At 33.1% G+C, this 25,192-nt stretch overlaps 1 protein-coding gene across 2 annotated transcripts in view; it reads left to right on the forward strand.

The window, feature by feature from the left end:
• The first annotated feature begins 7,626 nt into the window (after window positions 1-7,626).
• The window catches only part of LOC145279604 (uncharacterized), a 76,248-nt gene continuing 58,682 nt past the window's right edge, over window positions 7,627-25,192 (forward strand). The window contains exons 1-4 of one of the 2 annotated variants that reach the window (XM_080130776.1): window positions 7,627-7,707; window positions 12,403-12,757; window positions 16,617-16,708; window positions 21,494-21,633. In XM_080130776.1, coding sequence (XP_079986902.1) covers window positions 12,449-12,757; window positions 16,617-16,708; window positions 21,494-21,633 — 541 coding nt within the window. In that variant the 5' untranslated portion in view covers window positions 7,627-7,707; window positions 12,403-12,448. Of the gene's footprint in view, window positions 7,708-12,402; window positions 12,758-16,616; window positions 16,709-21,493; window positions 21,634-25,192 lie in introns of those variants that run through there. The other variant, XM_080130772.1, reaches the window with a different exon arrangement.

Raw genomic sequence — 25,192 nt, forward strand, 5'->3', positions numbered from 1 at the left:
TGTTTGTGTTTTAGTTGTTCTTAGTAAAATAAATTGTAATGAAAAAACTTCGATACAGAGTGAACTTTAAATAAACTTTATTTTACTAAGAACAGACCCGGGGAACGAGACCTGTTACTTCAAGGAAAGGAAGAAAAAAGAAGGAAAAACTCAAGGGAAGTAACTCACTTCTGGAGAGTAGAAACTGAAGTTAAAAGTTAGAGAGTTTTTTCTGTCAGCACAAATACAAAACTCTTTTGTTCTGACTGACTCTGATAACGATTTCCTCCAAAACTCACGTGTGTCACCCTTATATGTTGAGGTGTGGTGTGGGGTGGCAAATCCTGTCAACACAACTTGCACTAAACATGCCCTGACCTGCCTTGTGACCCCTGTTAGCAAACATCTCTTTTCAGTCAGAAGCTTAAAGGACTCTGTGTATGTGACCCATTCATGTTCTGTCATGCAGTTATATGTGAGAAAGTAAAGAGAGGTGATATTGGCTGACAGGTCACATGAAACAGAGACTGAAAAGGGTCAAAGGTATCATCAAAAAGAGACGATTATGTGCTAAACCTCCAAGTCACAACACACTTTTTCTCAGAACAGCAACAACTCACACATGCAACTGTTGTTCATGGAGAATTTGGAAATTCTCACAGCACTATTGAAATAGAAAGAGACCACTCTCAAAGAAGGTTGGAATCGTTGGACCTCAACAAACATTTTTAAAGTGAATAAAAAACTCTATTTCTTTCACCCTTTCCAACACACATCTCTTTTTCGTCACACAATATGAAGGAAGTAGGAAGAGAGTGGCATAAATTCACTAGCTCAAATATGGCAACTATGCTTCATACATGGTCTGATAGTAGATTTTTAGAGATGGAGAATAGCCTCGGATGTGAGAAAGATTTTAGAACAATAGATAGAACCGATTTTATGAGAAGTAGAAAGAACAATGGATTTAATATATGAACTCCAAGAAAGATTTGAAGAGAAAGAAAGACCAAGAAGTTTTAGAATCGATTTCTTATTGAGAGCAGAGTCATCCATAAAAATCTTAGGAAGAAAAAGGACATACCTGAAACTGAAAGACAATAGCTGAGTCTTAATAGAATTAAATGAAACAAGACATTTCATACCCCAATCCATAATAGAACCCAAATCAACTTCTAGATCAACAACATTTCAATTGATCTGGAAAAGATGGATGGGAAGCAATACCCGAATAAAGGGTGGTGTCATCAGCATAAATTTTAATTTTCTGAATAATATTCTATTGAAGATCATTTATATAGAGAAGAACCGAGCCCCGAGAAACATTGTCATTGAAAGGAAAAGAAAATGAATATACTCCATCAAAAGTTACTCGCAAGCTTTGATCAGAAAGAAAGAACCTAATAATGTCAAGAACTTTACCACAAATATCATAACCTCAAAGTTTATGTAGAAGATCACAATGACACACTTTCTTGAATGTCTCTGAAATGTCAAGTGCAATGATCCTACCCTCGCCTGAATTATCTACAAACCAACAGATCCGTTCAGTTACAACTGTTAATAGATAAGCTGTTGAACAAAAACCATGAAAGCTATACTGAACATCACTAAAGGGGCCCAGACTTTCCAGAAAATGAACAAGCTTGCTGTTGACCAAACTTTGCTAATAACAGGGAGAAGACTAACAGGATCAGATCGATCACCAGCATTTTTAAAGATAAAGACAACAGAGGATTCCTTCCAATAAGAAGGGAAACAGGACTAAGACAAATAGATTGAATAATTTTGAGATGCTGGAAGATAGTTCTAGTACGCAACTTTGAGAACAACAAGAAGAATCAAATCGGGATTGGAAGTCTTAGAATTCTAGTAACCATCTTTTGAGTGAAGATTACGAAATCAAGAGTCTGATCAGTTTTCAAAGGAAAATCTGGAACTACATCACCAGAATCGTTGATAGAAAAATTGTTAGCAAAAAAACAAGCAAAGATATCAGCCTTATATTTAGAAGATGAAATGACTTGGAGATCATTAAAAAGAGGAGGAATAGCAGACTTGCCACTATTAATAACACTTTTATAGATTCTCCAAAAATCACAAAAGTCGACCATTTGAGATGAGATAGAGTTACGAATCCTTTGAGAATAGTTAGACTTAGCCTCAGAAATTGCTCTCTTACAGGTATTGTTCGATCTTTTGTCCAGAGGCCTCAGAATTATTCTAACGTTGAAGTAATAGACAATGGCAGAATTACAAGCAGATGAAAACCAGGGAGGAGAATAAGGTATGGTTTGAAACTGATGATAAGGAATGAAGGTGTCAATTCAAACAAGAAGCCAATCAGTAACCTCATTAGCAGCAGCATTCAGAGACATACCAGAAATAGGACTCCATGGAAAATCACATAGGAAACTGCAAAGTTTTTTTTTTTTTTTTTTTACTCATGTTCACTCCTAACAAGGTATATTGTCACTTGGACGTAACGTACTATTACTTGGGACCATGCCTAGAAAAAATTAACAAGATGTAGGTTAATTTTATATTTAAACTTCTGTCTATCAAAACAGTCAGGGAAGCAGATAGCTATTTCTTATAGTAACATCAAAGATTTCAGGTCAAACTTTCCTGATGTCCAGTTCTTTCTTTTTCACAAATATCCTCACATTCTTGCTTTTTGTGAAACAAATTTAGATTCTTCTATCAATAGCAATGATCGTACATGTGGAGGGTTATTTACCTCCTGTCTGTTTAGCCTCTTCTACGCATTCGCTTGGTCTTGTTATCTTTCTTTGCACGGATCTCCCCATTGTACGTGTCCCCATTTTTAATCTCATGGATATCCTTTTATCATGTTGAAGTTGTCTTTGCTGTACTCCACTTCGTATTTTCTCTTTTTATATAGTTCCCCTTCTGACATTGACTGCTCCGTTGTTGACAATATACCAACTGTATTGATAATGCATCACAACTTCATCCGTCAAGCTCTATCTTTGTCTTCAGTGAATTTAATGCTTCCTATTCTGACTGGCTTTCACACTCTAATCGCATGGATCTTGCTGGTGAAATCTGTCTTAACATTTCTCTGTCTCATAATTTATCCAAAAATTGTTACATTCCCTATACGTTTTCCTGATAATGACCTTTATCAACCATCTTTACTTGACCTTTTGTTTCTAAATCATGTTCTATTTCCTTTTCTCCTCGATTGCGTTCTTCTGATGATGCTGAAATTGATTTTTCTGTTAAGTTTTCAATTGATCGTCCCTTCCACTGGAATACGTTTAACTACAGGAGGACTAAATGGAATGGACTTCAACCACCGATATCCATGACAAATAACTCCCTACCTGAGAATTCTTCCTTCAAACTCCTCAGCTATGAACTGGAACAAATACATGCTGTGAAGGCTGCTGCAAAGGAGGTGGGTTCTCTCTATCATGCTAGAAGACTACTCAGACCAGAATGTATCCTGTACCTCTACACAGTCATCATTCGCTGCATGGAGTATCGTTGTTACATCTGGGCTGATGCATCTACCACGAGTTTCTCCCTTTTGGATAGTGTTAAAAAAAAAAGAGTCTTCAATCTAACAGATCCCACTTTGTTAACTAAGCTTCAATCCCTGTCTCATCAGTGTACTGTTGCATCCCTGTGCCTGTTTTACAAGTATTTTAATGGCATGTGCGCTGATGAACTCATTGCACTCGTGCCCCCAAACAACCTGTTAAGCAATAAAACCACACCCCTTCATGATGTGAGGTCCCTAAATGCTAGAAAGCTTTTTGCTCTAATAATTTCTTCCCTCAAATAGATTTTAGAATTCTCTTCCTGCTACCTGCTTTCCTGACTGAACTGATATGCAGAAGTTTAAATGTAGTGTAAACCAACATCTTATTCATCTTCCCTAAGCATGGTCCTAAATAATAGCTTATGTTCAAGTGGTGAAATGTTAGATATGTCAGAAACTTCTTGAAAAATATTGAATAATTCGACTCCCTGTCTTTCCAAGCTTATAACTACTCGAAAAATGTAATTCAAACCTTAATTTTTTTTTTTTTCAATTAAAGGAGCAAGAACCAAGGTTTCATTAAAAAAAAAAAAATACAATGTGTTTTTTAAAAAAAAAAAAGGTTTTAAACTTCGGACTTTACAGGTAAATTTGCAAAAAACTGCTTTTTTTGTTTTAAGTTAGAATATATTATTTATTGGTCTTTTATCTTCAATTTGTGATATATAAAACTTTGGCACATAAATTAATTATTTACTTTTTAATAGACATTTCAAAATGGGGTGCGTGAATTAATTTGACTCCCTGTCTTTCCAAGCTTATAACTACTCGAAAAATGTAATTCAAACACTAATATTTTTTTTTTCAATTAATGGGGCAAGCACCAAGGTTTCATTAAAAAAAAAAAATACATATAACGTGGTTTAAAAAAAAAAGAAAAGGTTTTAAACTTCGGATTTGCAGGCAAATTTCAAAAAAACTGTTCTTTTTTGTTTTAAATTAGAATATATTATTTATTGATCTTTTATCTTCAATTTGTGATATATAAAGCTTTGGCACATAAATTAATTATTTACTTTTTAATAGACATTTCAAAATAGGGGGGGCGTGAATTAAAAAAAAACGTTTGTCTAAAATATTATATTCGGTTTATTGGAAAGAGCATAAAATTTCACATTGACCCTGAAAATATCGTAAAAATAGAATCAATAGAAAACTTTTGATAGATTTTTAAAGTTTAAAAATTGAAAAATACTGAACTCGTAAAATTGAATTAATTTCATTACTGTTTTTTAAAAAAATTATATTTCTATTACTTTTTATACAAATTTAATAGTTTATTTTGGAAGTATAATCCAGAAAGAAAATAAACAACCCACTTTTAAAAGAGAATTACAAGTTTTTTATATTTTATTCGCAGTTTCGTGTTAGGGGTGTCAAAAATTCCTACAAATATTCTGATACACCTAGTGATATGCCTTGTTTGGGGTGTAGGTAAGTAAAAAATTAAAAAAAAAAACATCTCTAGACACTTCTGCTGTTTATGGACCGTGCCATTTTTTTTTTTTAGATAGATTTTTCAAAGTAAATTCAATTTTATGGTATCTTTTGTTTATTAAATTGCTAGGTGAAAGTACAGAATAGTTAACAAAGTCCCAACTCCCCATGTTAAAAATAAGTTACTAACATTGTTATTTCAGCACGATCCGTAAACTGCAGAAATATCCATTTTTCAACAGATCATTCAGTCACTAACACTGTTCTGACAATGAATTTAGGTAAAAGAGGCACTGGAAAAATGGCACAGTAATAATGGCACCAGTAAAAATGGCAAAAATGAATAAATAGGTAAAAATGGCACCTTAGTTTAAAATAGGGCCAAGCCCTTCTCTTCCATATTAAAAAATTAAATAAATATTTTTTAATACGTACATTTTTTTTTTTTTTAATATAATCACGGTCAACAATGCTTTCTGCTAGTTTGAGTGATTCTTTTAGTGAGCCTGTGTGAAAAGTGTTTGTGGAGGTAGCGATAAGGAATATACAACTTAATTACTTTTATAGCCACTTTCTTTCTTTCATCATAATTTATAATCCTAGCTAAGCAATCATCACTGATATTTATTTATGTTCTTTGATTCTACTCAGAAAACTTGTAATTTTTACCAAATGCTAAGAGGTCCCTCATCAATATTGAACCCAAAACTATGCAGTTTTATTTGGGGGTATTTTTCTCAATAAAGAATGATTTTCAAAATAATAACCTCATTATTTCAGCACATTCCGCACTATTCTGCAAAAGTATCCAGAGCTGTAATAATAGCTAATTTTCTTTCACAACAAAAGTTATAATTGCGAATTGGGGCAAAATATAAACAAACAAAACAAAACAAAAGCACCGATAATTTCATAAATATTTGAAAACCAAAAGAGTATCCGATTCAAAGTTAGCAGCAACCGGTATTTGATCAGAATCTGTCCCTGATATTAAACTTCATCAGTAATATAACTTCCGGTTTTAATTTCTCAAGTTTATTTATTTATTGTTAGGTGAAAGTACAGAATTTAACAAAGACCTCCCCCTCCTTTGCAAATTATTGTTTTAATCACTTAAAAATAAGAATAAAACAAAATACTGGTAGAAATCCACCCAATAAATGTTATTGTAACGTTTATTAGGTGAATTTCTACCAGTGATTTGTTTTATTTTTATTTTTAAGTCATTATCGGGATTCCTAGTGTGTTGGTCATTTTTTCTTGTTCTCACATAACGCTTGACACTTGTAATTTGTAAAACAATTTTGCCAATTTTCTGTAGTATAATATTTTTAAGTAAAAGTATTTTTGGTGCAAGAAAATTAAAATCAGTGGCTGCTAGCAATTAAATCATTGAATTAAGTTTCCATTTTCAAGACTTAATTGTAAAAAATTCTGCAGAAATAAACAGGTTCCTCATTGATCGGTTTGACGGTCCATGATTTTGTTTGGACCTATCAGATTGATTGTTGTTACTAACTGCCGAGTCATATTTTTGGCGTTATTTTTATGTTTCAGGTTGCCTCAGTTTTCACAAAGACAACAGGCTGAATGGATGTAAGAAAACTCACTCGAGGCATGTAGCCCCAAAACGCCTTTGTCTCATTGAGACGTATTAATGCCCTAACGTGAGGCGAAATGTTATTATCATTTGCAAACACGCCTTATGTTGGGCGAAATATTGTATTCTTCGTACACTGTTGTTATCTACGATTGATTGACTTTCTTCATTACCTATATAATGCCTCTCCGAGACAAATTTAAGGTCTACATTTTGACCTGCCCTTTGTCCACCATTTGGACGGTTATTTACAATGAACTCTATGATGACTACCGGACCCGCAGCAAGGCGTCATTTAACTCCTCGACTTATTGCAACTATTCTTCAACCAGCATGGACTCTTGAATCCTGCAAATGCAAATAAAAAGCATGAACTACTACTCTTACGGGTGTTACCAGCTCTGTTTTGGCAGAAAGCTATAGATGGCACATCTTTTATGATTTGGATTTTTTTTACTTTAATAAAATTTACATTGAAGTTTAAAGGCGAACCTGTTGTGATTTCTGATTGCTTTCTTTCATTCTGCCAAGGGCAAAACCAAGGTGAGATAATATCTTACATAATAAATTAGATTGAATTAAGGTAAATATGGCAGCAGTAAAATTTTATTTAGGCTTTTTGTTTTTTTTCAGATTATTATACATAAATATATATTATAAAATAATTATTAAATAAAAAAAGTCAAATTTCTCTTTTCAGTGCTTCTACAGAATTTGAACCTAACCAAACCGACTTTTTCCAAACTCAAGTTAAGGGACTTATCCCTATTTTAAACTAAGAAGAATAGAAACTTAGCTCGGATTTCTAGAACGATACCAAATCTTTGTTGTCAAAATGCCATTTTTACCTGTTTTTGTCATTTTTTCCGGTGCCATTTTTACCGAGCACCTTTAACAAAAAAATGGATCTGGGATGTAGTTTAATATTACAACTTTTTTTAACGACTTATATCTCCCAGAAATCTCCAAGGGTAAACCTAATTCGTTTTCTAATAGTGGGAGTGTATTGACCGCTAGTTTGATGCTACAATCAATCAAACGCTTTCGTTCACTGAATTGCCGTCAGGGGGCAGTGTTGATTCATCATGGAGTCGAGGGCGAACAGATCGCATTCCTCGGCGTAAGTTATAAAACTAATTTATGCTTTTATTTGTTACCTTGTTGCTTTGTTATTTTTTTTCTACGAAAGGAAATTGTATCTTCTATCTTTCTGTGCCAACTATTTTGCTAAGTAGATAGCCAAGAAAAAGTACACGGCGGTCGAAATGGTTTCATGCTCGTTATGTTCGATGTTGTAGCCGGTTAAAATAAACAAAATCACTTTAGAAAGTATTTTCACATTTTATGAAGTATACTTGTATCTAATAATTTTAATAATATAATACAATAATAATATTATCTTTGTAGCCAATGATATTCGGCGGACCTGAAGAATCTTGCTCCCCTTCTCTATTGTTTTTATTTTAATCTTTTTAACATTTTTTTCATCGGATTATTATCGAATGAACATTATTTTACCAGATTATCAAAAAAAAAAAAAAATGGAAAAAGTCAATATTTAAATATTTGTAGTGGGTACTCAATGCGAATAAACCATCCATTTTAGAACAACTCGACAATTGTAAGGCCAAATTTCCCGAATTTAGCCCTTTTCAAGCAGTTTAACCTTTATATAAATATCATTTTAAGAAGCGAATTAAAAAAAAAAAGGCTAAATTCAGCCTAAAAATATCGCATCGTGTGGTTCTGAAATGGGTGATCGATTTACTAGAACGTTGCATTAGAAACTGAGTACCCACTACAAATATTTAGATATTGACTTTTTGGTACTAGTGCACTTATTGATCCGTGCTGAAATAATAACGCTATTATTTAGAAAGCCATTCTTAACATGCGAGGGGAGGGTTTTTTGTAGCTAATCTGTACTTTAACTTTACAATTTAATAAAAAACAGATATCATAAAACTTTAATTAAACTTGAAAATACTATTAAAAAATAACGCGGATCAATAAGTGCACTAGCACCGACTTTTTTACCCATCTTTTTCATAATCTGGTAGATTAGTGTCAATCTGATAATTCTGCTAAAAAATTGAGAAAAAAAAGTAAATAAAAGAATATATAGAGAGGGGCAATATTCTTCAGACCCACCTAACGTTTTAATTTATTGTAAAAAAAAAAAAAAAAAAAGTTAAATTTTTAGATTAGGTCCACCTCCACCTCTACAATGTTCTAAATGACGACTTTTATAGGTTTTCGACTATGCTGAATACGGAAATCGGAATTCGCATTGAAATTTTGCAGAAATATGTAGATATAAAAATGTAGATATAAAAAATTGTATTATGCAGTGTATTCTTTGGCGGACATCTTTTTTACGCGCGTGCGCGCGCCATAAACAAATCTACGCGCGTAACAAAGATGGCCGCCAAAGAATACAATGCATAATACAACTTTATATATCTCGATAACTACTTATTTCTGCAAAATTTCAATGCGATTTCCGTATTCAGCATAGCCGAAAACCTATAAAAGTCGTAATTTAAAATAAAATTGTGGAGGTGGACCTAATCTAAAAAAAATACCAAAAAAAAAAAAAAAATAAATAAATAATTATTTCATTTTAAAATTTTGTTTGTAAAGGCTTAAAGCGAGATTTGAATTTATTTCTGTTTCAAATTCGGTTTATTTATAAAGTAAATTAAATCTAATTTTGCTTTTATTTAAAAAAAAAAAAAAAAATAATAAAAATATGAAACTGATAAATTTTAATACATATTAACAACTGATTACGGAAATTGCCAAAAACAGTTTACAATTTGAAAGTCATAGTTTTGTCACATTTATTTTTTTTTTTTTTCGAAACTATTTTTTAAACCTAACCTTACCATTCGCATACTCAGTATCGTTTATCTTCTTCCAATTTTTTTGCTACTTTCACATCATAAATTGCATCGGTCATTTCTGGGACTGGCTAGGAATTCCAGTGCTTGTGCAGTTTACGAAAGACATTAAAAAAAACAAAGATATTGAAAAAGAACTATATTGTATGTACCCATTATGGAATAAATTTCTCATTAAAAAAATCGCTTAATTTGATCAAGTATTTTTTTTTTTTTTTTTTACAGAGGAACATCAAATTTTAATCATTGATCGTATCGCGGCCATCTTGGCTATTTCTGCGGACGAGGAGGGGGACCGCCAGGGGAGATAACTACATCACTGTTTAAAGTTTGTCAAAATTTGATGAGATTATTTTGAAACATGGGCAGAAAAACACCTAGATAAATATTTTATTTTTTTATTTATTTTTTTAAACTTATTTTACAAAGTTTCTCTGTCTTTTTCTTTTTTTTTTTTAAATTCCTTTTTCATTTTGTCTCTTTTTAATCACCTTTTTGTTTAAAGGTAACACTCGTAAAAAGGGGTTAAAAAGATCGAATATACAAGCTTTAAGGCTGATGGAATTATCTCCCCTGGCGCTCCATCTCGTCTGCGGAAATAGCCAAGATGACTGTGATACGATTGATCTCATTAAAATTTGATTTTTCTCTGTAAAAAAAAGAGAAATACTCGATCAAATTAAGTGATTTTTTAAATTTTATTTTATAAGAACGATATTCTATAATGGGAACATACAATATATTTTTTTTCAATATCTCCGTTTTTTTTTGTTTATTATGTAGGTAAACTACAAGCACCGGAATTCATTGTCAATACTCGGAATTGACCCATAAAAACTTAAACTCTCTGAGTACCCTTTTTTTTACAAGTACCCAGATTATTATTCCTACTTTTTTTGTGTATTAAAAAGCCCCTCTGATATTCTCTTCAATTCTTTCAAAAACATGTTCATAAATTCTTGCAAATTTCTACTGTGTTTCCACGACTGACGTAAATATAGATTCAGGCCTATTCACTGAAAAATGATGTCATACTTGCGGTCCTAGTAAGCAAGATCTGCCTAACAATCAGACTGTCGATAATGAATGAGAGCTTTTTACAAAAACATTAGGAAACTTGTAAGAAAAAAAGAGAAAAATAAGACATGCAATTTATACTGAAACTGAAGTTATTCAATGTTAATGAAAAAAAACAGAAAAAATGAGAATTAATTCAAAAGAGAAAAGTTGTTGTTTCTGCGAAAACAACATTCTGTAAAAAAATATTTTGTTGCTTCATGGATTTTAAATCTAAAATTCGTTTATTATTTACTTAAAAACTGTATTAAAAAAGAAAATACAAAAACATGTTAGGCTGAACTTTTTTCAATATAAATTTAAAAAAGGAGCAAGAATTATGTATGTAAAATTATGTATGTTTGTAAAAAGAGACAATCAAATACTGTAAAAACTGAATTATGAATTTAGGGAACAAACAATCAAACAAATAAAAATCAAACAATAAATAATCATTAAAATGATTTAAATTCAAAGAAATAATTTAAATACAAAGTTACAGAAATAGTGCAGAAATAAATCTTTTTAAATCAAAAAGAGAAATATGTTAGTTAAAAATGGGTTTCTAATCATAACGTGATTATTTCAGCATTGCCTGTATTCTACATAAATACTAAAAACTGATTAATTAATGAATTTTGGGATTTTATATAAAATTCCACTTTAATAATAAACAAAAATACAGATAAATCTTTATGATGTACATACTCATCATGGAATGAAGATGTCATATTCCAAAAATCACGTAAATTGATGAAATTTTTTGTTTTTTATTAATAATATAAAATTTTATGATAAACAAAATGGGAGAGCTGGGAGCTGCTATGTTACCTAGAATATCTTAAAATTCAAGAGCGGAAAATTGTGGATTTCATAAATATGGCTATTATGAAGGTCATGGGGTAAGTTGGCTCGACTACCAAGATTTTGTTTGTATTCAAAATAATTAAAACTTTTTGTTTCATTGAAAACCATAAATTCTTATATTTTTACTTAAAGAAAAAATACTTGATCAATTTTGGTGATATTTGGAATATGACATCCTTGTTTCCTGATGAGTAGATACATCATAAAGATTTTTCTATATTTTTTTTTTTTTTTAAGTCGAATTCTAAATAAGAACTAGATTTTTTTGTAAGTGTTATAAAACTTGTTGATGCAAATAATTCAAAACTATTAGGGAATAAATATATAAACGACTAGTTTACACTTTTTGGTCGCCCGACAAAGGAGGGATTGGATTTAGTAATTCATTTCCATTCATTTGTTTGCACTTTTCTCAATAATCACGCCTTAGATTTAAAAAAAAATTTGCATAAACATTAATCATGGTAAAAGTAAATTTTTGGCTGAACGGATTTTCCAGGATAACTCTGGTTGCCCCCTACGGGCCATTATAGAGTAAAAATTGCCCCCAAATCATTTGTTAGTTCTCATTTTTCTCAATAATCACTCCTTGAATTTTTTAAAAATTTGGCACAAACATTAGTCATGGTGAAAGTAAATTTTTCACTCGTGGAGGGGGACCCTACATGTTCGGCTTGTTTTAATGGAAATATGTTTGATTTATACTTTTGAACAACTTTTAAAAAATATTATACAAAACAAAAATGGTTGATATGCCATGAACAACCAAATCCAATCAATAAATAAGTATTTGAAGATATAAAATATTTAAAACATAAATTTTTTTACCAAAATGACTGAATTCGGCATGAAATCACCTAAAATGGGGTGATATGCTGTAAAACAAAACAACCAAACTGCATTCAGTCCTTAGTAACATTGAGTTTTCCTACTGATTCCTTATAAAGATGTGAATATTTTTGTATACGATTCTTATTCTTCTTTTCTAGATTCCTATGTTGGTCATTTGTACGTCAAAGCTGAGGAGTTTTTACAATGCGGAGATTGTTCCGTACAAAATCTAGAGTGTTGCTCTTTTTAGTGGGCACGATCGCATGTCTGTACATCGTTCTGCTTTATTACTCTATGAATCGATTGGATGCTGTCAACATGCGCTCGCTTCATATACATAAACTTGATTCTGATATCGGCCGAATGGTAAGGAAGGCGGAAGAGGAAGCACAAAATAGTTACAAAGTCTCCCTACAGACATCCACGTCTAAAATGATTCGTGGAGTTCTTCATAAAAGACTGTATTTGTATCAACCCACAGTGAATGGTACATTCGAATGTCTCTACTCTAAGGTAAGTAGAACTATGGTGTTTAAACCGCCCTTATATTGGCGATTGACTGTTAATCAATCATTTTAATCACATGAAAAGAGAAAAAGAAATCTTTCTGTCGAACTTGGGAATCTGCCTGGAATTTCAAACAGAAGATTCCCAAGTTCGACATGATACACCTGAAGAAGGTTGGAAGTTACATCGCTTGAAACATTGTGAAAATAACACTCAAGATGAGAACAGTAGTCCAAAGAATCCAAATAATATGAAAAATTCAAAAACTTAACATTTTCATTTTTGGTAATTTTGGCCTGGTAAACCAACACAAAACCTACCTTAAAAAACTTGTTTTCTAGGGGTTTTCAGGTGTGCTGAAAGCGAATATCGCATTTAAAATTGGGGCCGACAAGTAATTATCACGATACAGAAAACAAACTTTTCCACATGTTTTATGTAGTAATGCAGCGGTCATATTTGTTCGAAACATAAACAACGTAATGAATTTTCAACATAATGAAGAGTTAATCTTTTTTTTTATTAAAAATAATCAAAAACAGGAAAAAAAATAAAATAAATAAAAATATGGTAAATGTTTTGTTTCCACCTTAACATTTTTCTTTAAAATGACGACTTTTATATGTTTTTGGGTATGCTGAAAACGAATATTGCATTTCAATTTTCCATAAATAAGTAATTTTCTGGATACTAAGCAATGTAATTCTTGGTTATAAGTGGTGGCTAGTGTAATATGCGCAAATACGTGGCAAAAATATGCATGCGCTTGCACGTAATAACACTGGCCACCATTTATAACAAAGAATTACATTGCTTAATATCTGGCAAACTACTTATTTGCAGAAAATTTAAATGTGATATTTATTTCAGCATACCCGGAAACTTATAAAAGTCATCATTTTAAAGGAAAATGTTAAGGTGGAAACAAAGTAAAAATTTATCAAAAATATAAATATCTTCTTTTTTTTTTTCATTTTTTTTTTTTGAAAAGAAAGAAAATCAACTGAAAAAATAGGCAAAAGGTTACAAATTAACATGCCCATGCTCGTGAATATAAATATTATACTCCTGCCCCCTACTTTTTCCTTCACCACACCTTCCTCCAAAACCCCTACTGCTCACATTCACAAAGTATACTTCCCAGTTTCTTCCAAAGCAGAAACAGCACCCGAATATCTTATACAAAAAACGAATGTAATCTTGACTCTCTTTTCAATCTCACTCTGATGAGGTGGTCTCCTTGAATTAGGATTCCACTGAAACATGTATGCACATATGTAACCAATAATATTCTAGTAAAAAATATAATAAATTTATAACTTAAAATATTGTAGTGTTAAGAATTGATTATATAATGTTATAAATTGAATTTTAAAAAATTCTTAATGCTTTGGGCTGGGATTATCAGAGGTACTTTAGTTGGCCCAATGGAGAGTCCCAGAAGGTGTAAAAAGGACGTCAAATACTTACATAGATTTTCTGAAGGAGCACTTTGAACCATGGCTGATGAAGCAAAGGTTGATGTTCAGAAGAATCTTTATTTTTATGTAGGATAATGCTTCCTCACATGCAGCAAATAAAAGCAAAGAGTATTTGCAACAAATGGGATTTGAACCCAATTGAAAACCTTTGGAGTATCATGAAGCGACGCCTCTATGCAAGTGGACACCAATTTAAGAGCAAAGATGAGTTGCGGGATGCTCTCCAAGAGGTATCGCAAGGAATAACTGTTGACAAAATCACAAATTTTACTAATTCTGTGGACCAATGTCTTTTACAAGTCATTCATAAAAAAGGATCCCATATCTCCTACTAATTAAGTCAATGTAGAAATTGCTACGTAGTTATTGTGTTCTAAGCATTTTTCCTGGTTCATTTAATGTTTGAAAATTATTTCAAGAAACAAGGTGAGGGTATATTGTGTTTTTTCTCAACCTCGTTAATAACTTGACACACTGAAATCAACAGATATTCCTATCTTCTGCCATAGTTTCGCTAATACTGCTTATTTTAATTTCTGACTGGAGTAGCTGAATAGTATCGTAAACACTTTCTCAAAATTTCATGGATTTTTATTCACTCGTTCTTTAAATATTTAAAAAAATGTAAACTCATTAATAATTTGATACACAGTGTATATATATATATATATATATATATATCATCCACAGACTATTTTGCTGTATCACAGCTCTTCAGTACTGCTAGACTAACAACTACCTCCCACAGATATATCATTAATCAGCATTCCAAACCAGAAGTTGTATTTAATTATCACTATTGATGTTTTATTTATATTTTTTTATGAGATGCATCTTACACATGTTTCATTATTAGCCGAAGCCCACTAAACAACTTGTCAGACAAAAATATATTCCTCAGAAAATAGTGGGAATGATTTTTTTTCCTTGGAAAAAAAAAATATATACATACAGATGTTTCAAACAAATTTTATACATTTTGGAAATGAAAGAAAAACGTCATATCTTGGCCAATAATTGATGTATTCTCAAATTGCCAAATACAGCTCACTTGAAGAAGCTATCCTGAGTCTCCACCATAACCTCCAGGGAGGATAATCTGAAACTTGTACCCTTCACTGTGTCTTATGAAAGATGTTTGAATACTAGTTTTATCCTGGCACAACTCCTCTGATGTTGCATGTTAGTGTCTTTCTCAGTCAGAATGCTGGTTATTATCCTCTGTGCTACCCACTGCTTCGATAACTCCATTGCAATTCTTTAACTCCTATTTCACAACCCTCAAGATATTTTAGGAGCACTCAGATGCAACTAACATTTCCAAATTTTTTAATCCAATGTGAATCATCCATTGTCTGCCAAATGAGTTTGTTTGCCAACTGGAAGAAGCGGAAAGGTGAGCAGCTTAACATCTGGGAGTCAACAGTTAAAGCAGATATAGAGCATGTTTCAGGCCCTCAAATCTTCAGTATTTGTCACTGGAATCAAGAGTGGATCACTCATACAGACAACTGAGCCGCCGACCGACATGGATTAGCAGCGCTGGTGCAAGATGTGATGAATTCGCCTAGAATCAGTTTAGCTCACTTCAGGTGAATGCCGTCAGAGACAGAGAATCACCATGATGTGGCCCATCCTTCTTTCATATTGTATTGCTTTCCAGGCATCCATCATCTCTTTCCAGGCATCCATCATCTCTTTCCAGGCATCCATCATCTCCAACTCTCTAATCCATTGATAACCCACAGAATCAGCTATTCATTATTAAATACTTCAGATATTTCTAAAATTAAAAAAAGATATAAAATAATTATCACGCTTATCTTAAACGCCCGTATATTTATTTATCTATGCAGAAGATTAGACATGAGGTTAAATGGGATTTTCAAAATTCAACACACTAAGTAAAATGCACTCTTTTCCACAAAATATACCTGAGCAGCTCCATTGGCATTTCTCGGTAGGGTGCGCAGACAACAATAAAGTAACCTCTTTTTAGAGAGATGGTAAAGCCTGGGATGATGGACCTCCTAGGATTATACAGAACATCTATAGGATTCTGTAGTTAGGTAGCAATTGTTCTTTTGATTATATTTCATCATTAAATATATAATCAGCATTTTGTATTCTTTGAAATTTATGAGAAAAATCAAGATGAAGATGACAATTTTAAGAAATCTTTGACCAACGTAAATTGCAAATTATGATCAACAGATCAAATAGACATAAGATGTCTATTATGTTTAAAATATGTGCATGTGTATGTATGTCGATATAATTATATTTGCATGTCATGATAAATCTGTATGTGTGAGTGTGTGTGAGTGTGTAAACTGATGATATATTTGGTTTATCTTTATTTTTTTTATCTTTGGCTTTTTTAGAAGCAAATTCCTTATAAATATCTCAATGATGATTACTGTGATTGTGACGATTCTTCTGATGAACCTGGTACTTCTGCATGTCCTTCTTCCAAGTGAGTTGCTTCTAAATTCCCTTCTTTCTCTCTCACCACAGTTTTATTCATGATCATTATTACATTTTGGGAGGCTAAAAATTACTTTCATTCTTTTATGAATGTTATAATATAAGTAAGTAATGAAGCTCAGTTAACTATTTTGTTTACTTTTCAATTTTGTCTGTGTGTGTGTGTATATATATATATATATATATATATATATATATATATATATACACACACACACACACACACAAAGTGCCTTCAATAAGTTTCCAAACTTACTTGTCCAGGCATTTAAAATTATTGTAGACTCTTGAAAATTCAATATGTTATTGCTATACATGAGATGATTGACCAATTTTTATGATTTCAGGTTCAAATGAACAGCTACAGCAGGAATTGGAATACACTCTACTAAAGCCTGATTGTCACAACTGGTGAATCTCAAAAATGCAATCTGAACATGAGGATACTTTAGAAGAATGATATGCAATAAAATTCTGTTTTAAACTTGAAAAAATGCTCCAGACCTTGCGCCCATCCTTACAAAACTGTTTAAACGTTGTCTTAAGAAGAATTGCTTCCCGTCACCCTGGAAAATCTCATCAGTATGCCCTGTATTTAAGAATTCAGGTGATTGCTCATCTCCCTCACAGTACAGGGCAATAAGTCTCCTGTGTGTCATGAGTAAGTTGCTGGAATCTGTGTTAAATAGAGAAGCAATCAATCATCTCAGCAAAAATAACCTTCTTAGTGACACACAATATGGTTTCCGTTCTGCTAGATCTACAGTAGATGTGCTTACAGTTATATCTCATAGGATTAGCGAATCTCTCGATGGAGGCTACCTTTCTAGGGCAATTGCTCTTGACATATCAAAGGCCTTTGATAGAGTATGGTATAAAGGTTTACTTCACAAGATCTGCAGCTACGGTATGGTTGGAAATGTCTTCTCAATTATTAAATCATTTCTCTCTGATCGGTTCATAAGAGTAGTGGTTGATGGGCAGAAATCAGAAGCTCTTAGTATTAATGCTGGAGTCCCTCAGGGGTCCAACTCTCTTCCTGATCTATATTAATGATCTTCCAAATCACATCCTTACATCATTCGTAAACATCTATGCTGATGACACTACTATGGTAGCACATCTAAGACAGTAAACGACCAAGTTTTCTCTGATTCTCTCTCCTCTCATGTTGAGCAAGTGGTACAATGGAGAAAGAGGTGGCTTGTTACTTTTAATGCATCTAAAACCAAGCTTTTATCTTTACATCATCAATGCTCTGATCCCCATCTGGAATCAATTGAAATGAATAACTCTCGTCTTGGGGAGGCCTCATGTTTTGACAAGCTTCTGGGCTTGACCTTTACTCCTGATCTTAAATGGAACACATACATTAAATCCGTTGCCAAGGCCGCTGGAAAAATCGTGGGATCCTTCTATCGATCCAGTAGATATCTCACTGCTGATGCAATTCTCTGTCTATATAAGAGCCAGGTACATCCAAGGATGGAGTACTGTTGCCACATCTGGGCAGGAGCTGCTAGAAAGGACTTATCCTGCCTTGATAGACTTCGTAGCCTTGTGGGGAATGTCTTTTTCTCTTCTCTGCAACCTCTTTCTCACAGAAGAAGTGTTGCGAGTTTGGCTCTGCTTTATCATTATTTTCAAGGCAAGTGCTCGGCTGAGCTCCATTCTATGGTCCCCCCTCGCCAAACTTTCATAAGAAACACTCGTCTAGCAGAAAACACTATCACTAATTTCCCCTACTCTTTATCTGTGCCTAAACCTAAATGTAGATTTCATGAGCAAAGCTTCTTTCTTAGAACTGCACACCTATGGAATTGTCTTCCGTTTTTCTGCTTTCCAGCTGACTACAATATGTTTGTCTTCAAGTCTAACATAAACAAGTTTACCAAATCTCCATTACTAACGGTTACTATATTGTCCAATTTGTACTGTACACTCTTTAACCCTTATCCTCGAGTGGCCTCTGGGCCTTGATAAGTGGTGATGCCTATGTAAAAAAGAAAAAAAAAGATAAGGTATATGAATGCTCTAGACTGCTTTTGAACTATCTTGCAGGAATAAGGAAGTTAGAGCACCAGAATTGATTGGCCAAATAAAGAATTTCATCGACAAGGACCTCTGGGTGTCGATAGAAACAATAAGGGCACAGTTCAATGTCAGTGTGTGAATTCCAAGAAAGTGAAGGTGCATAAGATTTGCATAAAGTTTGTCCCACAGGTACTCAGAGAGGATCAGAAAAAAAGACGTCATGACCAAGATGGACATCAAGACACTTCCTCACTCTCCCTATAATCCAGACCTTGTGACTTTTGATTGTTCCCTAAGCTCAAGGAAAACCTTAGAAGCTGTCGTTATGAGACAATTGAAGAGATGAAAAAAGCTGTGACGAGGGTTATTGACACACTTGCACAAGAGTACTTCCATCGGGCCTTCCAGAAGTTGTTGGAAGGTACAAGTGCATTGCAGCTGAAGGAGATTACTTCGAAAGTGACTGAAGTTTCACATATGTACTATCAATAAAAGTGCCCACACGAAAAAAGTCTGGAAACTTATTTAAGGAACCTTGTGTGTGTGTGTGTGTATATATATATATATATATAATTTTGAGGTTGTTATTGTTCAGTGGTAAGGAAACCAGTGAAGTATAATGAGGTTAATACAAGAGTGTCAATACCAAAGTAGTGCAAGGTATATTTTTATTTGTTTTTACATAAGCAGTAATGCATTGCTACACAGTCATGAGCATGTTTCGGTCAGCTAGTTTTTAGAAACCAGAGACATTATCAGATAGTCTTGCCTATATGAAAGCAAAAAAGCAAATTTTGCAATGGAGATCTCGGTCAACTTACGATAAAAGTTATTAAAAGAAATAAAGGATGAAATTAATCCGTGTGTAAAGTAGACAGGGTGGTGGTTAAACAAGTGGTTAGAGGTGGGAACATTAAAGACAGAAAGAGATGATCTTATCTGTGTGCTACTTGTCACAGGCATTAAGTATACTTGTGTATATTTGGTTTAATTTAGGGGGTGGATGTGGATTTTATTAATATATCAGAATGTTTCTGCAAAATGGGTTTTTGGTTTTAAGATGCGTCATTTTATTCTCAGGTTCTGTTGTGGTCGGAGAGTGTGCCCCTTCACTGTCCCCACCACCCATTCTTGTTACGCCCTTGCCGTACTAATTTAAATCGGCCAACGGAGAGGGAAGAAAAAAGAGAAGAGACGTAAAGGAGAAGAGGTGAGAAGAAGAAAAAGGAGAATGATGAAAAAAAGAAGGGGGAGATGAAGTAGAAGGGAAGGAAAGAGAAGGGGAAGAGGCTCATAATTCACTTATTGGTGATGATTAAAAACATTTCTTGCCAGTCACTACAGACAGACTACTAAGTTTTCCAGTGTTGTCCCATGAAAAGATATACTTAAATATTTGAAGAAATGTGAGGAGTGTACTCACTTTTGTGATACAATGTATACACAGTAATCGAGATAAAGTTTGTATCCACAGGATAAAATATTTGGAGCATCTTTACTGTGTTTATATAATAATGCTCAATAATAAATAAAGCTTTTTAAATATAAAAAGTTTTGTAAATAAAACTTTTATATATAAATATAATATATTAAAGATGTATTTATTTCATGCTCATGGTACTTTATTGTTAATATTTACAATGCCTCCCCACGGGACAGAGTTAGACACCAGGGTCGTTAGTTCATCTTACACATGTTTTGTTAAATGGTTGAAATTCACTATTGTGTATTTAGGTAGCATTTTTTCATTTAAATTTTTCTCCGTTTTTTACTTTTTATTCTTCTGTTAAAACATGAGTTGGACTAAAGTGCAATAAAAAATAGAAAGCATTATTTTTGGAAATGTCCCTTGTGTGTGTGTGTGTGTGTGTGTGTATATATATATACACACACACACACAAGGGACATTTCCCAAAATATATATGTATATATATATATATATATATATATATTATTTTTGGAAATGTCCCTTGTGTGTGTGTGTATATATATATATATATATATATATATATATATATACACACACACAAGGGACATTTCCAAAAATAATATATATATATATATATATATATATAATAGAAAAATCTTATTGAACATCATTTCAAACCCTAAAAATACATTCAAAACCTGTAAAAAAGGTATACAGAATTTTAAATTATTTAACAAGGAGTACAAATAAACTTGAAAGACCTTATTCCACTGAGTTTAAAAAAATGCAATGCTTCTCATCAGAGGAAAGAAGTTTGCAAAATGTAGAATAAATTTTACAGATTAATGCATTAAAAGAAACAACAAATATGAATTGAATCATATTTGCATAATAATATGTAGACAGGTAATTTATTAGCTAGTTCTCACCTGAAACAAACTGTAATCTGGAAACTTGAATGAATCTCCATCAAAGATGTTCATAATATTAAACCATGTATATGAAGGGTATCCATGTTGTGTCTTGCAAAACCCCCATCCACCTCAAACACCTTCTCCTTGTCCCTCTTTTCTGGCCTATGGACATCTTTGCTTGACCTGCTCCTTGTTCATCTTCCTCTCAAGTCATTGCCTCCCTATGCTGCTCATTGGTCATCTTTTTCTCCTCCTTAATCATCTCCTCCTCCATTTCTGCTACTTGGGCACTCTTTCATTTTTCTTGCTTTTTATTTGTGATTTTCCAATGTTACCTTTAAGCCACCCACTTTGTGTCTGGTTCATTTTTACTTTTTTATTTTTATTCTTGTTACAGATTTTATTGTGCCTTCCAACTTGATGGCGCACGGCCTCAATCGATTTTCTCAAGCAGAGTTAATGATGGATTCTGTGATTGCTGTGATGGAAGTGATGAATGGAAAAACTATTTGCTGCAAAATACAAACATGTTAAACGGTGAATTGTTTTTATCTTTAATTCATGATTTTATATGAATTTTTTGAACTTGTCCATAACTCTTGCATAACCCTCCATAAAAACAAAAAATAAAGAAAAAATCTTTATGATGTACAGAAATAAAATATCATACACCAAAAATCAGGTTAGTTCATTTTTATATATTATTTTAATTGGAATTCATTATTGAGACGAGTATTATTTATATTAATTTATTTATTGCGGACTATTATTCTCATCTTTATTAGTTGTTGTTTCACGAGGTTTCGGCCAACTATTCCTCTGGCCTTCGTCAGGTGGTAACATGGTGAGACGACAACAACTCCGGATGGCAGTGATTGCTGAAAATGCAGTTAGGAAATTCGAAGTTCCTATCCATCGCGGTTACCACCTGACGAAGGCCAGAGGAATAGTTGGCCGAAACGTCGTGAAACAACAACCAATAAAGATGAGAATAATAGTCCGCAATAAATAAATAAATTAATATAAAGTTCATTTTTAATTTTTGTATTTAACAAAAATAATTTTTATCTATTTCACCACTTGTTAGATCCTCCTCCTCTCCTTGTAAACCACTATAAAGATTTTACTTTATTTTTGCTATTTTTCTTTTCTTGGGGGATGGGGAGTTATGAACAGTTTTCAAATAAGCCAAATGATATAAAATATCAATTCTCATCTCAAACATTCAGAAACAACAACAACAACAACAACAACAACAACAATAATAATAATAATAATAATAATATTATTATTATAATAAAAAAAAACAAAAAAAAAAACAAATGGTTATAAAAGACTAAACGAGTGTGAAATTGTTTTTAATGAATATTGCTATCTATTAAAAATAAAATTGAATTTTTTTCTTTAAAATTTTCAAATAATAAAATAATCATCTTCAGGAAATTGGACAGTTGAAATAGCAATATTTATTAAAAATAATTTCACACTCGTCTTTTTAAACTTGAAAGACCTTATTCCACGGAGAGAAGTTGACATATCAAAGGCCTTCGACAAGGTATGGCAAAAGGGTCTACTTCACAAGATTTCCAGCTACGGTATAACTGGAAATGTTTTCTCAATCATTAAATCATTTCTCTCCGATAGTTAAATTGTTATTGAGTGTTTCAAACAGTGAATTCCTTTTTATTATTAATATATATTTTTATATTATGTTTTTTTTTTTATTTATTGTAATAATCAACAAATAAGAAATATTATCATCATCTTTGGTTTAATGTCCGTTTTATATGCTGGCATACATTGGATAGCACATTCATAACAAATACTAATTATTGATGCAAAAGGTTTTGATCTTTGATAATGAAAAACTGTTTTGAAAATCTTTATTCATAACAATAACGACTTTTGGTCCCCATAACTTAATTCCATCCATTAACAAGTTTTTAAATGTCTCACTTGTAAAATTCTTTAGGTTTTGATGTGAAATATGAATCTAACTTGTATTCAATCTCATGATATTAACCTAAGGCGATCTAAATCGTTACTTAGAAGAATATACAGGATGGGTCAACCAAATTCTCCCAAGAAATCTTAAATCAGTATTGTTGTGTGAGGACAAGTGTTAAAAAAGCTTCAACCAGAACTTGCTCCCATACTTATGAAACTATTTAAGCACTGCCTTAAGGAGAAGTGCTTTCCAACTCCTTGGAAGACCTCATCAGTTTGCCCTGTATTTAAGAATTCAGGTGATAAGTCATCTCCCTCTCAGTACAGACCAATAAGTCTCCTGTGTGTTATGAGTAAGTTGCTGGAATCCATATTAAATAGAGAAATAGTCAACCACCTCAGCAGGAATAACCTTCTTAGTGACACACAATATGGTTTCCGCTCTGCAAGATCTACCGCAGATGTGCTGACGGTTATATCCCACAGGATTAGTGAATCTCTTGACAAAGGCTTCCTTTCTAGGGCAATTGCTCTTGACATATCAAAGGCCTTCGACAAGGTATGGCATAAGGGTCTACTTCACAAGATTTCCAGCTACGGTATAACTAGAAATGTTTTCTCAATCATTAAATCATTTTTCTCCAATAGGCTCATAAGAGTAGTGGTCGATGGACAAAAATCGGAGGCCTGCAATATAAATGCTGGAGTCCCTCAGGGGTCAATCCTGGGCCCAACTCTCTTCCTGATCTACATCAATGACCTCCCTAAACACATAAATCATTCGTTGACATCTATGCTGATGACACGACAATCTACGGCAACACATCAAAGGCTGTAAATGACAAATTTCTCTCTGATTCTCTCTCCTCTGATCTCGGGCACGTGGTTCAGTGGGGGAAGACGTGGCTAGTTACCTTTAATGCATCTAAAACCAAACTCCCATCTTTACATCATCAACGCTCTGATCCCTATCTGGCATCAATTGTGATGGATGGCTCTTGTCTGGGTGAGGCCCCGTGTTTTGACAAGCTTCTGGGTTTGACCTTTACTCCTGATCTGAAATGGAACACGTACATCAAGTCTGTTGCCAAGGTTGCTGGAAAGATGGTGGGATCCTTCTACCGCTCCAGAAGATATCTCACTACTGATGCAATTCTCTATCTATATAAAAGCCAAGTACGTCCAAGGATGGAATACTGTTGCCATATCTGGGCAGGAGCTGCTAAAAACAGCCTATCCTGCCTTGACAGAGTACAAAATAGACTTCGTGGCTTAGTGGGGGATGCCCTTTTCTCTACCCTGCAACCTCTCTCCCACAGAAGAGACGTTGCGAGCCTATCCTTGTTTTATCGTTATTTCCATGGCAGGTACTCGTCTGAACTCCAATCTCTGGTCCCCCCTCGCCAATCTTTCACGAAAAACACCCGTCTAGCTGAATCCACTGTGAAAAATTTCCCCCACTCTATATCTGTGCCTAAATCAAAACGTGGATTCCATGAACAAAGCTTCTTTCTTAGAACTGCACGCCTGTGGAACTCTGTTCCGTCTGCCTGCTTCCCACCGGACTACAACTTGGATGTCTTCAAGTCCAACATTAACAAATTCCTAATGAACCGCCCCCTTAAGTAAACACTTCATAAAATCTCCACACTAACGTAATATACGTGCAATAACCCTTATCCCTGAGTGGCTTCCGGGCCTTGATAAGTGGTGACCACTGTGTAAAAAAAAAAAAAAAAATAAATGAAAGCATTATCATGATGGAAGATGACTTTCTGTCGACTAAAGAAGGTCGTTTTTGAGTTAATATGGGTGAGAATACAGCAGAAAACTATGAATGATGCTTTAATAATCTGAAAGAAAAAGTTATAAATTAATCATGGTGACATGTTTAAGTAATAACAAGTTGTACAAAATAAATTACAATGGTTTAGAATGCCACTTCTACAAACTGGGGAAATTTTTCGTACCAACTTGATAATAAATATATCAACAATTTGTGAGATTGCTACAAAATATAATCTATATTTTCCATGATTCTAGCTCTTGAGAACACTTTGAATTGAATGAAGATTTCTTTTTGACAAGGAAGTATACCTTTAAAATAAAGAGATATAAAAATATGATAACCTTATTTGATACAGTATGT

Source organism: Euprymna scolopes, chromosome 7 (assembly GCF_053919585.1).
Source record: "Euprymna scolopes isolate OS-2025 chromosome 7, ASM5391958v1, whole genome shotgun sequence".
NCBI classification, from domain to species: Eukaryota; Metazoa; Mollusca; class Cephalopoda; order Sepiida; family Sepiolidae; genus Euprymna; species Euprymna scolopes.